Source organism: Macaca fascicularis, chromosome 3 (genome assembly GCF_037993035.2).
Source record: "Macaca fascicularis isolate 582-1 chromosome 3, T2T-MFA8v1.1".
Classification (NCBI taxonomy): Eukaryota; Metazoa; Chordata; class Mammalia; order Primates; family Cercopithecidae; genus Macaca; species Macaca fascicularis.
In genome coordinates this window covers 199,922,781-199,943,365 of record NC_088377.1, presented here as the reverse complement: position 1 = coordinate 199,943,365, position 20,585 = coordinate 199,922,781, and the positions used below count along the sequence as shown (strand labels likewise).

Below are 20,585 nucleotides of genomic sequence, written 5' to 3'. Positions count from 1 at the left end.
GTACTTAAGCCTTCGCATGTTAACTCCGGGATTCTGAGATACTCTTCTTTTATTATTATAGGCCAGAAACTCTGAAGTTCGATCAAATGCTGCATTGTTGTTTGTTGAAGCATTTCCTATTAGGGATCCAAACCTTCACGCTATTGAAATGGATAGTGAAATTCAGAAACAGTTTGAAGAGCTCTATGTACGTACTTCCGGTGGTCAAGCTTCTTACAGATACCAGCTTTGTCTAGGCTGTGGCATGTACTGCTTGTGTGTGTCCCCACCTCCCCTGTAACAGCCAGAGCTCTGCTCCCACATGACATGGTTTCTAAACCTGGACTATTCTTCAGAGAGATGCCACTTCTCCCTGGGGCCTTCTGCAACAGCGTGGACCCATGGTGTCTTTTTCTACTTTGGGGATGTTTAATTATTTATTACTGCGTGTGGTTTTAAACATTTTATGCATGTGCCTGTTGTTTCCCCAGTGGAGAGGTGGCGTCATACAGTGGGTAAAGCACATGCTGTGGTGTCAGCCCCCTGCTCTCTGGGGTCAGATTCCACCACTCTCCCTTAATAGGAATGTGGCTTTGGGCAGGCCACTTAACTTCTCTGTGTCTTTCTCTGTAAGTGTGTTTGTGACATCGCCTATCATAAAGGTGTCGGGTAGCATAATGAGCAAACACTGGTTATATTTCAGGGCAAGCCTACAAATAATGCCTGTGGCAGTTGACTTTTCAGGTGAGGTGTTAAGATGTTAAGATGCGGCATTTATTTCCGAGGAGTATTGTGGATTCTTTTCATCTACTTAGTCTGTATTTCCTAACACAGCTTACTTAAGCAGTGCGTATTATCTACTGTCCTGAGTAGTACAGTTTTAGGAAACAGTGACAGCAAACTGCTATTGTAATGCTGTCGCCTGTGGTGCTTCTGAAATGCTCCCTTTTGTTTTTCTTTTTATTTTCTAACTTATGGAAAACCTGACATGCAGAAAGTTGAAGTAATAGTATAATAGGCCTGCACAGTGGCTTACACCTGTAATCCCAACACTGGGAGGGCGAGGTGGGAGGACTATTTGAGGCCAGGAATTTGAGACCAGCCTGGGCAACAGAGTGAGACCTCGTCTCTACAAAAAGTTAAAATAGCAACAACAACAAAAAAAACCAGCCCCGTGTGGTGGCACACACCTGTGGTCCCAGCTATTTGGGAGGCTTCAGCCCAGGAGGTCAAGTCTACAGTGAGCCATGATCACACAGCTACACCCCAGCCTGGGCGACAGAGTGAGACCCTGTCTCAAAAAAAAGAAAAAAAAGTGTAATAAGTATCTGTATACTTCTTCATGCACACACACACATCCCTAAATGAAGTCATTAGTATTTTGCTGTGTACATTACGTATATTTATCTACAATTTTTTTTTTAAGATTCCTTATTTTTAAGTTTTATTTTATTTTATTTTTAGAGACAGAGTTGTGCTCTGTCTCCCAGGCTGGAGTCTAGTGGTGTGATCATCACTCACTGCCGCCTCAAACGGGAAGATCACTTGAACTCAGGAGGTCAAGGCTACAGTGAACCATGATTATACTACCGCACTCCAGCCTGGGCGATAGAGCGAGACCCTGACTCTTATTTTAAAAAAAGAAAAAAACTTTGTGGAAAACAAAATTTTAATCTCATGTAATTTTCACATGCCATAAAATGATAATTTGTTCATTTTTTCCGACCTTTAAGAAATATGAACCATTCTTAGTACTGTGGGCTGTGTAGGAGCAGGTACCAGCTGGGTCTGGCCTGCGGCATTGTTCGCCAAAGCTGGCTGAGAGCTCCTGTCCCTGGTGCTGCACCTCTTGAGGCTTTAACTCAACCTTTAGATGGAAATTAGGCTCTTTCATGAGGGGACAAAGGAGGTGATCTGATAGATAAGTAAGAGCAGTGGTTATTTCCTGTATCCTCTGTGTACCTTAACTGTTCTCTCATGCTTTTTGCTCTATTGGAATTTCTTAAACCTGAGTAATATGGAGAACCTTTTTTTTTTTTAAATAAAAAAGGGCCTAGGTGCAGTGGCTCATGCCTGTAATCCCAACACTTTGAGAGGCCGAGGAAGAAGGATTGCTTGAGCAGTCCTGGGCAACATGGTGAAACCCCATCTCTACCAATTAAAGAAAAAAAAATCAGCTGGGCACTGTGGTGCGTGCCTATAGTCTCAGCTACTCGGGAGGCTGAGATGGGAGGATCGCTTGAGGCTGGAAGGTCAAGGCTGCAGTGAGCTGAGATTGCACCACTATACTCCAGCCTAGGTGACAGAGCAAGACCCTGTTTCAAAAAAGAAAAGGACTCTTTGAATGTTTTTAAATGAAGAGATGCGACAGAAACAGCATTGCAAGTCATGTGCTATCATTTTGAGTGCTTATCTGGTGATGGTGTAATTGCAAACAGGTCTGGACACTGAGCCGGGAGAGGATGTGGTTGTAAGGTGATTGTCCAGAATATATTTTTATTATTTTTAAAGATTATTATTGAAAGTAATTCATAGACAACAAAATGTATAAAAACTTCTGAATCCCAAGAACAGGCCCTCAGATTCCTAAAGTTCTTTTCTATTTTTTTTTTAAATCATCTTTTTTTCTTCCTGTTTGCTTTTTCTTAAAAGACTAGTCATCTTTTCCATTCTTAAGTTTGGATAAAGGATTAGGTTGGTAAGGTAGTTAGCAAGTGTTCTTCTCTAGTTGTGTAGGGTTGTGTCTCAGGTTTGCTAAATGGGCTGAGTGCAACAGCAGGTGGGCTTCCCTTAGTTTCTGTGGAGGAAGAGCAGGCAGGCAGGTGACCGCTCGGTACCCAAGTACAAAGGGCCCTTTCCTTCTGGGTGGCATTGCTTTTCCTTCTTTTGCCTTTCTGGAGGCTTAGAGTTATTGCTGGTTCTTTTTTTGTTGTTGTTCTTTGTCTGTTGCCCAGTATCTCTTTCAGGAACTCTTCCTGGCAGATGACACACTTGGTTTAGAAACCATTTTTAAGACTTTATCCTGGGGGCACATCCTGGCTCCTGAACTGTGCCTCACCAGGGGTTGTTTGCCGCCCTTGTCACGAACTCTCTTTTCTGTAACCTGGGCTCTGGGTTCGGGGCTGATGTGGGCTCTCTGAGGTCACAGCCTCCTGTCTTTAGAGCACCCTTACCTAGGATTGTCTAGGTTACAACCTTTTATGCTCTTTTCTCCGTGAATCTGTTCCTTATTCCCTTTCTTACAGAAATTTCTCAGTCTTTTTGTTTCTATTATTGCTAATAGAAATTGATCATTTTGGTCAAATTTGGGGGAGGAGATGGGGTAAATGCTTAATATTAACTTGAAGTCTTTTTTTTCTAATTAAAGTAGTAAGAATTCTGTTGTGTTTTTCAACGTTCCTAATAGAAAATGTCATGCATAATAAAAAAGAGACTGGAGTAATAACCCCTGTGTGCCCACAACACAGTTTTACTCATTGCTGACTAATCCCAATCCGATTTCTTCTTCCCCTGTCTTGAAACATATTTGGGACATCATACCATTTCAGCTCTAAATGGGTCAGAAAGTATTGGTAAAAGATAATCTTTTTTTTTTTTTTAAATCATGCCATGATCACAGCTAAAGATAAATTAACGATGATTCCTTAGTGTCTTTGGGTACCCATTCGTTGCTGCCATTTTCTCATTTTGTTTGAATGTTTCTCTAACTAAGGCCCATGTGCTGTGACTAACTGACATGTTGCTTAAGTCTCCTGGACCATGAGCTCTCTTGCTATAATCTTTCTGTGTTTTGTTTTCTTAAAACTTGCTATTTTTGTTGTCATTGAAGAAAGCAAATTATTCTATGACGTTCCCAGCAGTCTGGATTTTATAGAACCCATTCCTGTGATGCCATTAGTGTGTCCCTCTGCCTTTTGTGTTTCCTATAAATTGGTGGTTAAATGAGAGAGTTGATCCGAATCATGTATTTGGGATTTTGTTTCGTGAGATTATTTCCCTGGTGATGTTGAGTACTCCCATCAAAGTACTTATTGCCTCATTGTCTCCTTTTGAATTTTTAGTACCACTGACGATCATGGCCTGGATTAGTTCATTACAGGTAGAATTATTTTATTCCTGGCTCTAAAATGCATTACAGCATTTTAGAATTCAAAAGCGTGGTGTACATGGGCCATGCCTTATCTGAACGCCTGCCATGCTCAGCTGAGTGTGCAGATCTCACTGGATGACAGAGCTGGTTTTGAGGCACTGCTGTCAGGGGATGTGGCAAATAAGGCACCACATGTTTCTGGCTTGATCTTAAATACTCTGCTTTAGAAGTGATAGCAAGTAATCTCAGGTCTAGGAATCCATATGTGTCCAGTGTTTCTATGCTCAAAGTTTCTCTAAGTTACGAATTCCTGAAGTGCTCATGTGTGAAGCAGATGTTGATTTCGGGAATTAAGTCAAGGTTTTTAAGCCTTTCTCCCCTCCTACTTATAGAGCCTTTTAGAAGATCCTTATCCGATGGTCCGTTCCACAGGGATCCTTGGTGTTTGTAAAATAACCTCTAAGTACTGGGAAATGATGCCCCCGACCATCCTGATTGACCTCCTGAAGAAGGTGACTGGGGAACTGGCGTTTGACACGAGCTCAGCTGATGTTCGTTGTTCTGTCTTTAAGGTAAGATGTTTTAAATTATGTAAGTAATGTTTATTTCTTGTGGAATAATTAGAAAAACAGAAAAAGAAGAAGATTAAAATAATACCTGTAATCCTACTCCACAGAGATAACATTTTTGACTTGTCATATATCCAGAGTAAGCTTTTTAAAAACCGAATTAGAAGTGTTTTCTACAAAAAATGACTACTTGAACTAATAGTTGTTTTTAGTGTAAGGGGAGAAGGGGTCCCAGTACTGTTGAATTTATTCTCTTTTGTCTCTTTGTGTGATGTCTTGGAGAAATATACTTTGCATAGAATCTGGTACATAGAATATATTTGGATTCACTTAAGTAATTTTTCAGTATCTCCCACCTATCACCAACACCAATCATAGCTCAAACCTTGCAAGAGAAGCTCACATTTTATTTTCTAAGCAACCTGAACTGTCTTAGGTTTATAGAAATTGTAATGTGTATGTTGGATGGTAGTGGGGTGGCCACTGATCTTTTCTCCCCCTGGCTTTGGTGGGAAAATGTGGAATGAACCAGAGGGAGGGAGGTACCCAGTCTGCAATAACAAATGCTCTCCGAGAGAGGGTTTGTAAATCTGTAAAGCACTCAGAGAGGCCAATTCGGAGAATTTCTTCAGGGCCTGTGAGATGGCCTAAGAAGAACTGATCTCACTTTCCTGCTACTGGAATCAACTGTTTAGAAGCTCTGACTCCCCTGAGCACAGCAGGTGACTTCCTCTTCCCTCAGGTGCAAAACAGACATTTTCAGAGCAGCTCTTGGGCCTCACGGCCATGCCCCTGTGGGGGCTCCTGTGGATCTTCCTCCCCACTTCTCAGGAACCTGCTTGCTTATTTTCTCTATTTGAAAAGTTTTCTGGACTAGGTGCAATGGCTCACACCTGTAATCCCAGCAAGTTGGGAGGCCAAGACGGGTGGATTGCTTGAGTTTCATGAGCTCAAGACCAGCCTGAGCAGAGTGGTGAAACCTGGTCTCTACAAAAAGTATAAAAAAAATTAGCCGGGCATGGTGGTGTGCACCTGTAAGTCCCAGCTACTTGAGAGGCTGAGGTGGGAGGATGGCTTGAGCCTGGGAAGCAGAGGTTGCAGTGAGCCAAGATTGTGCCACTGCACTCCAGTTGGATGATAAGCCAGACCTTGTCTCAAAAAAAAAATTTTTTTTCTCTGCATGTTCAACCTCTCCCTCTCAGCAGTATCCTTCCTATAGGTTTGTAAGCATGTTCACATCTCCATCTGAGGCAGAGGCTCCCCCATCTCTCCTCATTGCAGAAAGATATTCTGAGGAGCATGTCTGTGTTTGTGGAGTGATCAGACTTTTGGGCTCATGCCTGTTGCTCTGCAGTAATTGTTAGGAACAACCTTCTTACTCTCAAAAGAGTCTTAGTTTAGTGATCACCTAAACAGTCTATCTCCATTTCCTGCCATTCCCCAGTCCACTGTAAAGCATCTTCTATGTCCACTACTCCAGTAAAGCATTTCTAGCCAAGGTTAGTTTCACATGACCACTTCACTAGACTTTTTTGATCTCTAAGCAGAATTCATCCCCACACCATTCCCTTGTCCTTCTGGATGTTGTACAACGTCAGTCCCTCTTCTTCTTTTTTGTCTGTGGTTGAATGCTCTTACTCTTTAAGTGTTGGCTGAGGAGTCAGGGACCCATGTGCTTCTTGCACTGTGATCGGCTCACCCTGGCGATCTGGTTTCCAACCTTGCTCTGATTGCAGTTTGCTTGCAGCTGGTCCCAGTTTACAGACAAGCATCTTCTTGAGAGCTCTGCTCAGGTGACCAACAGGTAGCTCTGCGATTAAGATTATCCACAGCTTGCAGATAGGAAGTGCTCCTGGGGTGCACAACCTCTGGAGGGGAAGGGACATTAAGCCACGACACAGCCTGGGAAAGCCTTGTGCAGACCCACAGGCAGCTCTAGAGCCAGCAGAGCCCTTCAGACTGGGCCCATACTGATCCACCATTGCACACTGGCTGCCCAGGAGGAAGGCATTTTCTTCAGGAGGCCGTCCCCACGCATGCTGATGGTGAGGGCAGCTCAGCGGCCCCGGGACAGCTGGGGTGAGTGCCTCATTTCTTTTTTTTTTTTTTTTTTTTTTGAGACGGAGTCTTGCTCTGTCACCCAGGCTGGAGTGCAGTGGCCGGATCTCAGCTCACTGCAAGCTCCGCCTCCCGGGTTCACGCCATTCTCCTGCCTCAGCCTCACAAGTAGCTGGGACTACAGGCGCCCGCCACCTCGCCCGGCTAGTTTTTTGTATTTTTTAGTAGAGACGGTGTTTCACCGTGTTAGCCAGGATGGTCTCGATCTCCTGACCTCGTGATCCGCCCGTCTCGGCCTCCCAAAGTGCTGGGATTACAGGCTTGAGCCACCGCGCCCGGCCGAGTGCCTCATTTCTGACAGGGCCTTGGCAGCATGTTACAGCAGCCACCCTGTCTCCACTGCTGAGTCATTACCATCTTTTCCAAACCTGCTGCCATCCAAGAGTTTTCTTTGTTTTCCTCTCTCCCCCTTGCTCCTCTTTTTCTCCTTGAAGTGGTGATGTCATCTGCTGAGTCACTCACTTGTGTGCTCTTCTTGCTTCTTCCTCCTTTACCCAAGTCCTGTCTTTCCCTTCCTGGAGTTCTCTGAGGGTCACCTGCTCCTTCCTGTTGCTGTCACCCAAAGTGGCCACAGCTCCCTGGCCAGTCTTCTCTCGGTCCTGACCTTCTGAGCACAGTCTGGTGCTTTCATGCTTCTGAGGAAACCCTTGCAGGGCCACTCTGAGATGCCTCCCAGGCCCAGATGAGTCATCTGTGAGGAGGGATGGGTGGGCTCTGGAGTAGAGGAAGAGTCAGCAGAGAATCTACAGAAGAAAGACCAGAAAAGCTGAAGGAGAATTAGGAGAACACAGTGTTGTAGGAGGGGCTACAGGGGCTGTGGGATGGGGGGAACTGGCGAGGTAGGTGGTGGCCGGTGGCCGGTGGCCAGTGTCCAGTGGGAGGGCAGGATCAAGGGGCGGCTGTGGACACAGGTGGAGCAGATGATTCAAATCAGACTGCCCTTTAGTGCTTTGGAAGAAAAGCTGTATATATCTGAAATTTTTTGAAAAAATGATCGTCGTTAAAATATATGTGGCCAGGTGCGGTGGCTCATGCCTATAATCCCAGCTCTTTTGGGAGGCCGAGGCGGGTGGATCATGAAGTCAGGAGATCGAGACCATCCTGGCTAACAAGGTGAAACCCTGTCTCTACTAAAAATACAAAATTTAGCCAGGTGTGGTGGCAGGTGCCTGTAGTCCCAGCTACTCCAGAGGCTGAGGCAGGAGAATGGCGTGAACCCGGGAGGCAGAGGTTGCAGTGAGCCGAGATCGTGCCCCTGGACTCCAGCCTGGGCAACAGAGTGAGACTCTGTCTCAAAAAAAAAAAAAAAAATATATATATATATATATATATATATAGTGTTTCTCCTGAAACTAGATGGAGAAGGCCGTAGAGCTTAAGCAGTGCTGGAGCTTGGGGGCCCAGGCTGAGCCTTGGCCTGTGGAGGAGCACCACCTGCTACATGGGCGCTGTAGTCAGCCGAGAGTGTGTTTGAGTCACACACACTGGCTCTGTTCCCTCCAATCCTCATGCAGTATCGAGTCAGGAAATGCAGAGTTCTTGGACTTGGTGCCTTTGGAGACCACATGACCAGTAGTTATTCTGTGTTTCTTTCAACTAAAAAATCCTCTAAAATTTAGCTAAGAGAGAGCATTAAAGATTTCTTTTATAATTGCTTTAATCTTATTTGAACAAAACAATGAATGGATCAAATAGCAGTGGTTGGGCCTATACTAGTTCGTTAAAAGTATGCCTTTTATATGAAATAGTTCTAGAAAAAGTGTTATTTTCTGTAGGTATATTTATTTCACTAGTAGTTCTAGTAAAGATGGAACCGAATGTTTTCTTTAATGAAGTTTTCCTACCTGAACCTTTCATTGGCATGTTCTGATTTTGAACTGTTTATCTTTCTCTGTGTTGCAGTGTCTGCCAATGATTTTGGACAACAAACTGAGCCACCCATTGTTAGAGCAGCTCCTGCCAGCTCTCAGATACAGTCTCCACGACAATTCGGAGAAAGTGAGGGTGGCTTTTGTGGACATGCTGTTGAAGATCAAAGCTGTGAGGGCTGCTAAGGTACAATGAATAGGGCTTCTTTACCTAAGACATGAAATAGAGACTTGTGTTCATCAAACAGAAAGAAAGTAGTTTTAATTCCACATTTTAAACTGATAACATATTATTTGACCAGTTATCTCTGTCATCAAATGTTGTTTTGTGTTTTTTATCAAAGATTCTAGAAATATTATCAATGTGTTTTCTTTTTGAAAGACATTAATGTAAGCACCCCCTGCCTTCCGTTATATTTTTATCATGTGTGAAGGTTTTCACTGAGATATTTGGTGTAATATTTGGATACTTGGCACCCGGTGAGCACTTCTGGAGAGTGTCAAGTATGAGCCACCCACCACCCCTCACCCCCCGCCCCCACACAGAATGAAGGAAGGAGACACCCACTTTATGAGAGATGTGCGTTTTGACATTTTATAAACTACTGAAGTGATTATTCTCTTTCAGCTCTAGTTCTATTCTGCTTTTGGCTTTTGGCTAAGAATGTTGCTTATAATGTTCTTGACTTCATTATTATTTTGGTACCATTGTGAGCTTTCTTTCTCCACACAGTAGTTCTCAGAAATTTACGTTGAGTGCTGTTCTGTTATGGCACGGGATCCAGAAACAGCCTGACATGCCAGAGTGCGGGGTCAGCCAGACAGATTTGTGTGTTCTTAAGAGAGGTGGTGCTATGTGGCCATGAAAAGAACAAGGAGGAACTTTCTGTGGGGCTTCCTTGGAAAGGCCTCTAAGATATAGAAGTATAAAAGTATAGTGTAGATGTGGTTCTGGTGTGCTACCAGCTGAGTAAAGCGGAGACAAATGTGTATGTAAATATTGCTCAGATATGGGTAAAATATCCTTTGAAGAGAACAAGAATTTAGTGCCAGTTGCTTGGGGTGATGAGGTGAGGGGGAGACAGGGTCCCACTCTGATGCCCGGGCTAGAGTGCAGTGGTGTGATCTCGGTTCACTGCAACCTCACGTCATCATCCCTCCTCAGCCTCCCAAGTGACTGGGACTGCAGGAGTGTGCCGCCGTGTCTGGGACTGCAGGAGTGGCCGCAGTGTCTGGGACTGAAGGAGTGGCCGCCGTGTCTGAGACTGAAGGAGTGGCCGCCGTGTCTGGGACTGCAGGAGTGGCCGCCGTGTCTGAGACTGAAGGAGTGGCCACAGTGTCTGGGGCTGCAGGAGTGGCCGCCGTGTCTGGCTAATTTTTCTAGATGGTGTTTCCCCATGTTGCCCAGGCTGGTTTCAAACTCCTGGGCTCAAGCAATCTGCCCACCTTGGCCTCCCAAAGTGCTGGGATTACAGGTGTGAGCCACCATGCCCAGCCAATGATGGGGATCTTGTCACTGCATTTAGTACCTATTACTTTGTGTGTTATGAGTTTTGATCTGTGAATTTTTTATGTTAGAAGAAAACAAAGGATATTTTGAGTGACCAATGTGCTATTAACACCCAGTGTCATATCCAGTTGAGTTACTTTGATGCTTTTGTTGAAAATCATTGACTATATGTGTGGTCCTTTTCTGGACTCTGTCCTGTTTTGTTGATCCATTTGTTCTGTGTGGATCTTATGGTAAGTCTTGCAGTGTACATTCTCAAGCTTTGTTGTTCTTTCAAAATTCTTTGGCTACTTTAGGTCCTTTGCATTTCATGTAAATTTTAGAGTAATAGCCAGGTATGGTGGCTCATGCCTGTAATCCTAGCACTTTGAGAGGCTGAGGTAGGAGGATCACTTAAACTCAGAAGTGTGAGACCAGCTTGGGCAACATAGTGAGACCTTATCTCTTAAAAGAATGTAGAGTAAGCATGTCAATTTTTTTTTTTTTTTTTTTTTTGAGGCAGAGTCTCACTCTGTCACCCAGGCTGGGGTGCAGTGACACAATCTTGCCTTACTGTAACCTCTGCCTCCCAGGTTCAAGTGACTCTCTTGACTCAGCCTCCTGAGTAGCTGGGACTACAGGTGTGTGCCACCATGCCTGGCGATTTTTAAAAAAATTTTAGTAGAGATGGGGTTTCACCATGTTGGCCAGGCTAGTCTCAAACTCCTGACCTCAGGTGATCCATCTGCCTTGGCCTCCCAAAGTGCTGGGATTATAGGCGTGAGCCACTGCACCTGGCCAAGCATGTCAATTTTAATAAAAATACTGGCTGCAATTTTGATGGCGTTTTTTGAAACAGCCTGTTAAAACTGTAGTTCTGTGCTTTTACACTGTTGGTGGGAGTGTAAATTAGTTCAACCATTGTGGAAGACAGTGTGGCAATTCTTCAAAGACCTAGAGACAGAAATACCATTTGACCCAGCAATCCCATTACTGGGTATATACCTAAAGGAATATAAATCATTTTATTATAAAGATACGTGTTTGCCTATGTTCATTGCAGCACTATTCACAATAGCAAAGACATGGAACCAATCTAAATGCCCTTCAATGATAGACTGGATAAAGAAAATGTGGTACATATATACTATGGAATATTATACCGCCATAAAAAGGAACGAGATCATGTTCTTTGCAGGGAGTGGATGGAGCTGGAAGCTATTATCCTCAGCAAACTAATGCAGCAACAGAAAACCAAATACCACATGTTCTCACTTATAAGTGAGAGCTAAATGATGAGAACACATGGACACATGGTGGGGAACAACACATACTGGGGCCTGTTGGAGGGTGGAGGGTAGGAGGAGGGACAGCATCAGGAATAATCACTAATGGATGCTGGGCTTGATATGTAGGTAATGGGATGATCTGTGCAGCAAACTACCATGGCACACGTTTACGAATTTAACAAACCTGCACATCCTGCATGTGTACCCCTGAACTTAAAATAAAAGTTGGACCAAAAAACCCAGAAAACAAAGTAGACTTTAAGGCAATTATTGGAGAAAAACAACTTTTTATGAATATTTTTAATTTTTTTGTTTTAATTTTTAATTTTGAATTTTCAAACATATCTAAAAGCAGAGAGACTAATACAGTGAATTAGACATACCCATCACCCAGCTTTAACAATTATTGCTGTGTCCAATCTTGCTTTATCTAAACCGTATCCAGGCACACTGCCAGACTATGTTGAACTAAATTCCAGACATCATATTGTTTTCTTTGTGTTTCAGAATGTATCTCTAAAAGATAAGCACTTAAAAACCACTGTACCATTATTTTATAAACAATAAAAGAATAACTCTTCAGTAAAACAAAACAAAAAACTGTAGTAGGTAAGGAAGGCAGAGGGACACAGGGTCTCTGGCCCACCAGGGAGTTTGGGTGTCAGAGCAGAGAAAGAAGGCATCATGTTTGCATTTTAGTCCTTACCTCTGCAAGTGCAAGGCAGAGAGCCATTTGGTTGTGAGGTCTCTGGAAAGGTTTGTGGCAGGCATGCAAGCTAATTTCCCTTGAAAGTTAAGGTTACAGAATGACATGCGTACAAGAGGCAGTCTGACTGGCCAGAGGGCAGCTGTTGGAGCTGACTGGAGGGCATTGTCTATGGGCAGGAACGACCTGGCAACATGAAATCAGGCTGCCGGGCCTGGCGTGCACACCTCAGTAATGGGCGCGCTGGCCCAGTGGAGGGTCTTGTACATGCAGCTCTAGAAGGAATGAGAGTTATACCTTCTCTTTGTTTCCTTTGTTAGCTGTGGTAGGCCTGGGCTGCTGGGCTGAGCCCAGCGGGCCAGGAGGTGTCAACACTCTCCCTACAATGCATCGTCCTCTTTTTAATTTTTTTTTTTTTTTGAGACAGGGTCTCACTGTGTTGCCCAGGGTGGCCTCAAACTCCTGGCCTCAAGCGATCCTCCTGCCTTGGTCTCCTGAGTTGCTGGGACTACAGGCAGGAGCCACTGTGCCCAGCCAATGAGTCTACTTCTATTTCTACAGCAGTGTGTGGGCCGTGCAGCTCTGATCCGTGCTTTTGTGTGATGTTGAAAGGCAGCGTGGCAGACTAGATGAAAGTGCTATGATCTTGTGCTTAATTTCTCTAAGCCTGCTTCTTACCTGTTAAGTGGGGATACTAATATCTATGCTGGGGGTGGTTGCAAAAATACAGTAAATCATGGCTCTGGCACTTGGTTCTGTGCTTGACGTCCTCCGGCATTTCCAGACAGGTTGGTTGCCAACAGCACTGTCACCTGCAGGCCTGCTGGTGTATCCTGCTGGTGCAGTGTTCAGGGCTTGATGCCTCACTCTTAGAAGTAACCACCTGTTGGGGCTGGAGCCTGTGGCCAGGAGGCTTTAGTGTGTTGGGACGGGCAGAAGGGGTTCAGGATGGAGGTGGACAGAGTTGTTCTCTGGTCAGAATATCAGTCCTAGTATTTTTCTCTTTCTTGTTCTCTTAAACCGTGACAGCACAACCTCTCACTCTTAGGTAAGAAGTCTCCAGTCCCTTAATTTCCAAGACTTCAGTCAGGTTTGGCAGAAGATTCTTGTCCCTGTGGCTGTAGGTGAGAACTGGGAACCTTGGCCCTGTCCACTGTCCTGTGCGGGGTAATGCTCTGTCTTTCCAACACTAGAATGTGAGTAAACTGCCCAGTGTGGGATTTGGGATTATTGTCTTCACTACAGTAACTTTTTCAGAAATACCAAGAAGTGCCTGAGTGGAAGTATCCCAGGGGCGCTTCAGGAGGTAGTAATAACAGTGTCGGATGCTGCAGATTTTGTCTGAGTTGAGGGCGTACGTATGTCTATTTGAATTTGTCGTATGAGATCATGACCTTGGCAAGAACAACTTCAGTGAGGGTGGACTGCAGTGTCGACGGGGTTGGGAAGTGGGGTCTGGAGGTGGAGGTGGGATGCAGGCACGCTTAGGAGCAGGTCGACTGACAAGGGAGAGGGAAGGTGGCATCCAGGAGATGGGAACCTCAGGTTGAGTTTTGTGCGTGGGTTTTTGTTCTAAGAGTTGGGATGATGTGAAGAAGAAAGATCCAATTGAAAATACTGGAAAGAAGGATTGGTCCTTGGAGCAAGGTCCTTGAGAAAAATGCAAGGTCGAGGGTTTTGCCCACCATGCAGGTGAGGAGCCCGAGGCAGGGCTTGATGTGGTGCCATTCAATTTTGCTTTGTCTTGTTCTGCGTTTTTCTTTGTCATGAATTTCTTGTGCAGACGATTGGTGCTTGCTTTCTGTAGGTGCTTCGGGTGCTTTTGAGAAGAGGGACGCTATCACTATGATCAGTTCTGATTTTTGCAGGTTGTCTGGATGCTGTGTGTGAGATGGGTTGGGGGAGATGAGACTAGGCTGTGGGGGTCCATGATGATCTGGCGGGCTTATGTCAGAGAAGGAGTCACTGGATGGGACAGACAGCCCCAGGAGTTCAGGAGTGATGCCTCTGCCTCTTAGATAGGAGACGGAGTGTCCATGTCAAAAACGTTATATATGTTTTTACTCACTTTTCACATTAATGGGCCAAAAGTTAAGGTACTTTAAGAAATTAAAAAAAATTAATTGACAATCATAGCTATCATTGGAGAGTTTCCTGTGTGTTAATCATGGTGTTAAGTAATTTTAATTAAGCCTTTCAGCAACCTTATACTTGGGTGCCTTATATAACAGTACCTTTTAAAATACAGATTTATTTATTCTAATTTCTCTACAGAAAGTCACAGATTCTGGTATAGTCATTTGAAGTGAATTTTCTTGAATATAAAAATATTTCCTTTTTTGGTTATGCTTGAAAATTTTTTTAAGCTGTTTCCAGGGTTACAGGCACAATTGATTATTTCCTTCTGCTTATGTGGTTTTTGCACAGTTTTGGAAAATATGCCCCATGGAGCACATTCTGGTTCGTCTGGAAACTGATTCTCGACCTGTGTCTCGGCGCCTGGTGAGCCTCATCTTTAATTCTTTCCTGCCTGTGAATCAGCCGGAGGAGGTCTGGTGCGAGCGCTGTGTCACCCTGGTGCAGATGAACCACGCTGCTGCCAGGAGGTTCTATCAGTACGCCCACGAACACACCGCCTGCACCAACATAGGTAGGGAGCGCTGTTGTGTCTCAGTTCTTGTTATGTTTTCCCCCAAAAGCATAATGCAAATTACAGAGTTCAGTATTTGTCAATTTAATAAGCTTCATACTTTAATGCATTTCTGAATAATTTCCCTTAAAATAGTACTTTTAACTAATTGGGATTATAATTTCACTATCAGATAGTTAATTTTGTAGAAGAAACACATCCATTAATTCTTATTTATCCTAAACATTTCAGCAAAGCTGATTCACGTTATTCGTCATTGCTTAAATGCCTGTATCCAGAGGGCAGTGAGAGAGCCTCCAGAGGAGGAGGAGGAAGAGGACGGCAGGGAGAAGGAGAACGTGACTGTGAGTAGAGCAGGGCCAGGCCGGGCAGATAGTGCATCAATGGCATCACTCCCACAGGCCATTTTGTTAGGAATATTCCTATTTTTTCTTTGTTCCTTTAGTATTGTTAATTAAACAAGTTATTTTGGAAGGTCATAATGTTTTTGAAAGAACTGCTTTGTATCCTTTGTAGTTTATTTTGGAGCTCAGGTAGGACTTAATACAGAAGAAAAATTCCTACCAGTCACATCTTGTCCCAGATTTTCCTTACCTTAAATGTCTCTGTGTGTTTTAATGCAACTCTGGGTGTAGCATAGCTGGATTGGATTCTGGGTACTCTCATATTTTTCAAAGTATAATTTATTAAAGGGACAGTTTCTTCAGTATCCAAAGTAACCAATTATATTAGAAGAAAATAATGTTTAAGACTTAGACACACTTGTTACTTATAAGCATTATCTTAAGCTTCTAAACTTCTATGCTTGTGGACATCTAAAGTAAGATTTTGGGGTCATTTTGCAATGCCCACTATATTAAGAAACTGGACTTTAAAAGAAAATCACAAAACAGTTTGCCCTGTGCTGAGGCACAGTGCTGGTGTGTTCCCCTAACAGCTGGTCCTGAGCCAAGTGCTTCTGGGTCTGACCCCATTGTGGCCTTCCTAGCAGGGGCAGCAGATGGCTCACCCAGGCTCTGCTCGTGCCCCACGGTGCTTTCTCCTCCGTCTCCCACCACACCCTGATGGGCCACCAGCCCAGCCCCTCAGTCAGTTATGCTGGGTTGAAATTGTTCAGAAGGAACTTACCAAAAACATACAGGAAATAGATGTGGAATAGAGAGAAGAGTTCAGCGAGAGTGAGGGCAGCTTCCGTCTTCACAGCCATTGGGCAGGCCACCTCCCTGGGCTCACTGCACCCTCACTGCCAGTGTTCAGAGCTTCAGAGCTGATTCTGCTCTTGGTGTTGGTGGAGTTTGAGTTTCTTCTCTCAGGGCTTTTCCCTCAGTATACGTTAGAGTTGCGTGACAGGCCTCCGCAGCAGGGATGGTTGGCAGGTCTGGCTGTGTGTCTGTGCTGGTGAGTGGGCATGTCCACTTGCTGGCACGCAGCCACAATGCACTTGTGTGTGGCTTGCAGTGTTGACAGCGTGGGACTGCTGGCTCTGGGTAGAAGAGGAATTTGTTAGAGTGCGTTTGTGGTTTAAAGTGAACATTCAGGTGATTACTGCACACTACCAGCATATGTTCAGGAAAATGTAAGTAGGTCTATTTTTTAAAAACGAACTAAAGAAGCCCGTGATCTAGTGGTAGTCGATCATAGTCAGTCATTATTCCAGCCTCTCAGGCTGTGTTCTGCCTGCCTGTAGGGTGGGGTTGGCCAACCAGAGACTGTGTCCTTTCTGTGACGTGATAGGCTGGGTTTTGGCGGCTGAGTTTCAGTAGCAGTCACCTTGGAGGAAGGTAGGCTTTACCATTCCCCTCCCCCTGCATCGAGATTTCTGGTGAAAAGTACTGTCTTGTAATAAAGCAGAAGATACAGTGAAAGAAAAGGCATGTTTTTTAATGGGGTGTTATGTTCCTAGATGGAGACAATAGTTCATACATTTTCATTTTTAGAGGAGTTTTCTTCATATAACTGTTTCTTTAAAGGATATAGGGTTAGTTTGGAATTTATATCCTGGGTGGGCATTCAAAAATAAGTTTACCTGCCTAGGAGATTCTCTAAAGTAGAGAGTAAAAGACATGAAAGTAAGACTGATATTCTTTACATTTCTGCTTTAGAGCTCTAATTCTGAGATGCTGTTATCTTTTAGTAGTTGTTATGATTAGATTATCTCACAATACAATTATTTTTATCTTAGGTTCTGGACAAAACACTGTCAGTAAACGATGTTGCGTGCATGGCAGGTTTACTAGAAATCATTGTGATTCTCTGGAAAAGTATTGACAGAAGTATGGAAAATAATAAAGAGGCCAAACTTTACACCATTAACAAGTTTGCCTCTGTGCTTCCAGAGTATTTGAAAGTATTTAAGGTAAGTTTTGATTGAACTGTGCTTGTAAGTAAGGTATATTAAGGTTATGTTTGTTTAGAATTTAGCAAAAGTTCTCAAACACGTTTACCTCCCTGGATCTGTTTTCTTACCTGTAAAATGAGAGGGGTGGACTAGTGTTTACCTTGCAGTTTAGTTTCTTTCTCTCGCCCCTCTTGAGGGTGGAGACCTTGTGTCTCTGTCTGCTTCCATATCCTAAGCACCCAGAGAAATGTCTTGGGTAAGCACTTGATTCTTCTGCCTCCAATTGTCAGTGACATTATTTTAGAACCTAATTTGATTTGCAGGGGTTTAAGAAAGAATTTTGTGAACATGGAGGTACAGTAGTACTGAAGTTCTGTGGGCAGTTTTACTTAGGTACCTGAAGCCACCCAGTAAACAAATATGTCCCTGAAGTATTTGAGTTGTGTGTGTTGGGGCAAACAGTTGTGTGTGTGATTTCTTTTTTAAAAAAATTTATTTTGAATTGACAAAAATTGTGTATACTTTATTGTGTTCAACATGATGTTTTGAAATATGTGCACATTGTGGACTGGCCAAATCGAGCCAATCAGTATCACCTCACGTACTTACCATTTCTGTGGGGAGAACGCTTAAAATCTGCTCTCAGTGATTTTCAAGAATATATTATATCGTTATTAATTGTAGTCACCATGTTATAGGATAGATCTTTTGAACTTATTCCTCTGATCTAACTGCAATTTTGAATCCTTTAGCTAACCCTTCCCACCCCCACCACTCTTCTTTGTGTGTGATTTCTATTTGCATGCAGGACCGTCTCATTCTTTGACTTTTTATTTCTGAAGGAAGTTTATATTTCAAAACTAAATTTAAAAATAGATTAACAACATGTAAAAATGCAAATATATTCTTAACTCTGAAGAAAGTGTAGTTTAAATATAGAAAGATCATAGGTCTTAGGAACCACATTTCTCTTCCTAAATGTTACTCTTGCCTCTTCTTCTACCAACTTATGTAACTTTGGACCACGTAGTTTTTCTAACCCTTTCAAGGCTCTGAGCTTCATTCTGCCTCTGACGTGAAAGCATGGCCTGTCCATGAAAGCAAATTGTATTCGTTGCCAAATTGTATTAGTCTGTTTTCATGCTGCTGATAAAGACATACCTGAGACTGGGTAATTTATAAAGAAAAAGAGATTTAATGGACTCACAGTTCCGTATGGCTAGGGAGGCCTCACAATCGTGACAGAAGGCAAAAGGCATGGCTTACCTGGCGGCGTAGAGAAAATGAGAGCCAAGCAGAAAGGGAAACCCCTTACAGAACCATCGGATCTCTTGAGACTCACTGCCATAAGAACAGTGTGGGAGAAACCACCCCTGTGATTCCGTGATCAACCACCGGATCCCTCCCATAACACGTGGGAATTATGGGAGCTGCAATTCAGGAGGAGATTTGGGTGCGGACACAGCCAACCATCATTTACCAGTAAATGGTAAAGCTCATTAGCTGTGCGTGGTGGCTCACGCGTCTAATCCCAGCACTTTGCGAGGCCAAAGCAGGAGGATTGCTTTAGGCTAGGAGTTTGAGACTAGCCTGGGCAGCATAGTGAGACCTCATCTCTACAAAAATTTAAAAATTAGTTGGGCCTGATGACCTGCGCCTTTTGGTCCCAGCTATGCAGGAGGCTGAGGCAGGATTGCTTGAGCCCAGAATTTGAGACTACAGTGAACCATGATCATACTACTGCACTCACTCCAGCTCTGGCAACAGAGTGAGACCCTGCCTCTTAAAAAAAAAAGAAAAAAAAAAGAAAGAAAGAAAGCTGAAATAATGACCTGGGGCTGAGAAGCCAGCATTATTTCAGAATATGAACAGAAGCCCATATAGGATACCAGGTGGGTTGGCGGACAGGGCAGTTGTGGCCTTGGGGTATTGGAAACCCTTAGAGGGTCTTGGCATTCAGTTAATTCTTAGTATGTCTATAGGAGGTCTCTCCACCACTAGGGAAAATTGCTTCCTTCTCTAAGTAAAGAGATGATGGGTGAGCCACACAGATAGAATTGGCCATCATTATCAGTATACTTGTAACATTAACGAGATATTTTCCTCCCTTATTGTTAGTTGGGGGTAAGGATGGGGTCACTGTGAATGCAGATTAATTACTAATCAAATTTTGATTTTGGTCTGTTTCTGTTTCATATATATTTTCAGGAAAATTATTATTATTTTTTAGGATTCACCATGTCCTCATTCTCCCAGCCAAGAGTATCTCTTATTGAGTGTTCTTGATGAAGGGTAGATGGACCCCCTTTTACTTATTGTTTCAGTAATAATAATATAGCTGCAGTTTACTAAGCGCTGAGGACACTCTAAGTATTATACTGTGGTTCTGTGTGGTGTAGTTCACTTTGATTCTTCCAACAGTCCTGTGTTCGTTTTGCAGAGGAAGAAACTGACTCTGAGAGCTTAACTCCTCTCCTCTGTGCTATGTCGGCTGTTGGGCTACAGAATCTGATTGGATCTGGATTTGGCTCAGTAGCCTTAAAGCTTCCTTTTGTTTTTCTTTTTTTTTGAGATGGAGTCTTACTCTTGTTGCCCAGGCTGGAGTGCAGTGGCGCAATCTTGGCTCACTGCAACCTCTGCCTTGTGGGTTCAGGCTATTCTCCTACCCCAGCCTTCCGAGTAGCTGGGATTACAGGCGCCTGCCACCATGCCCGGCTAATTTTGAATTTTCAGTAGACACGGGGTTTCACCGTGTTAGCCAGGCTGGTCTCGAACTCCTAACCTCCGGTGATCCAGCCGCCTCAGCCTCCCAAAGTGCTGGGATTACAGGGTGAGCAACTGTGTCTGGACATTTTTTTTTTTTTTTTAAATAGATGTAATCTTGCCCTGTTGCCCAGGCTGGAGTGAATGCTTGCTGTAGCCTGTAACTTGGCCTCACACAGTCCTCCCACCTCAGCCTGCCAAAGGGTTGGGATTACAGGCATGAGCAACCACGCCCTGCTGCATTTTCCATTGAACTATACTGTCTTCCTCAAGATATTCTGATTTTGTTTTATAACATTTTCTCTGAATAGTTTCCTTCTCTTGAGATTTATGTTCAGGATACCAAGTGCATAGAGTTAATTTTTTTTTTTTTTGTTTCATCAGTGTTGTTTTTTAAAGTAGATTCAATTCGTGACAGCATATGATTTTGTTTATCCTGCTTACTGGCATATTCCCAGGGTCTAGATTGGCACTGGGTACATAGCAAGTGCTTAATAAATATTTGCAAAGTAGTAAAATGTTATATAAAACTTTTGTAACACTTATCAAGTAATTTTCTGTGCCCCTCAAACATGAGGCTGGTTTAAGTTTTCCCTTTGAACATGGAAAGAACTACCATGGTTCTTCTTGACCAGCTTTGATAGTAAGTTATTAGAGTTTACGTAGAGACACTTTCAGAATTTATAGTGTTCACATGTGCTTTGGTTTGTTTTTCTCCTTTTGCTC

General features: G+C 43.6%; 1 protein-coding gene across 3 annotated transcripts in view; it reads left to right on the top strand.

The window, feature by feature from the left end:
• Positions 1-20,585, top strand: part of NCAPG2 (non-SMC condensin II complex subunit G2) — a 72,758-nt gene that overhangs the window by 26,117 nt on the left and 26,056 nt on the right. For all 3 annotated transcript variants that reach the window (XM_074036489.1, XM_005551286.4, XM_005551285.4), the window contains 6 exons: positions 62-187; positions 4,462-4,641; positions 8,659-8,811; positions 14,536-14,758; positions 14,990-15,102; positions 16,941-17,114. In XM_074036489.1, coding sequence (XP_073892590.1) covers positions 62-187; positions 4,462-4,641; positions 8,659-8,811; positions 14,536-14,758; positions 14,990-15,102; positions 16,941-17,114 — 969 coding nt within the window. The remainder of the gene's footprint in view (positions 1-61; positions 188-4,461; positions 4,642-8,658; positions 8,812-14,535; positions 14,759-14,989; positions 15,103-16,940; positions 17,115-20,585) is intronic.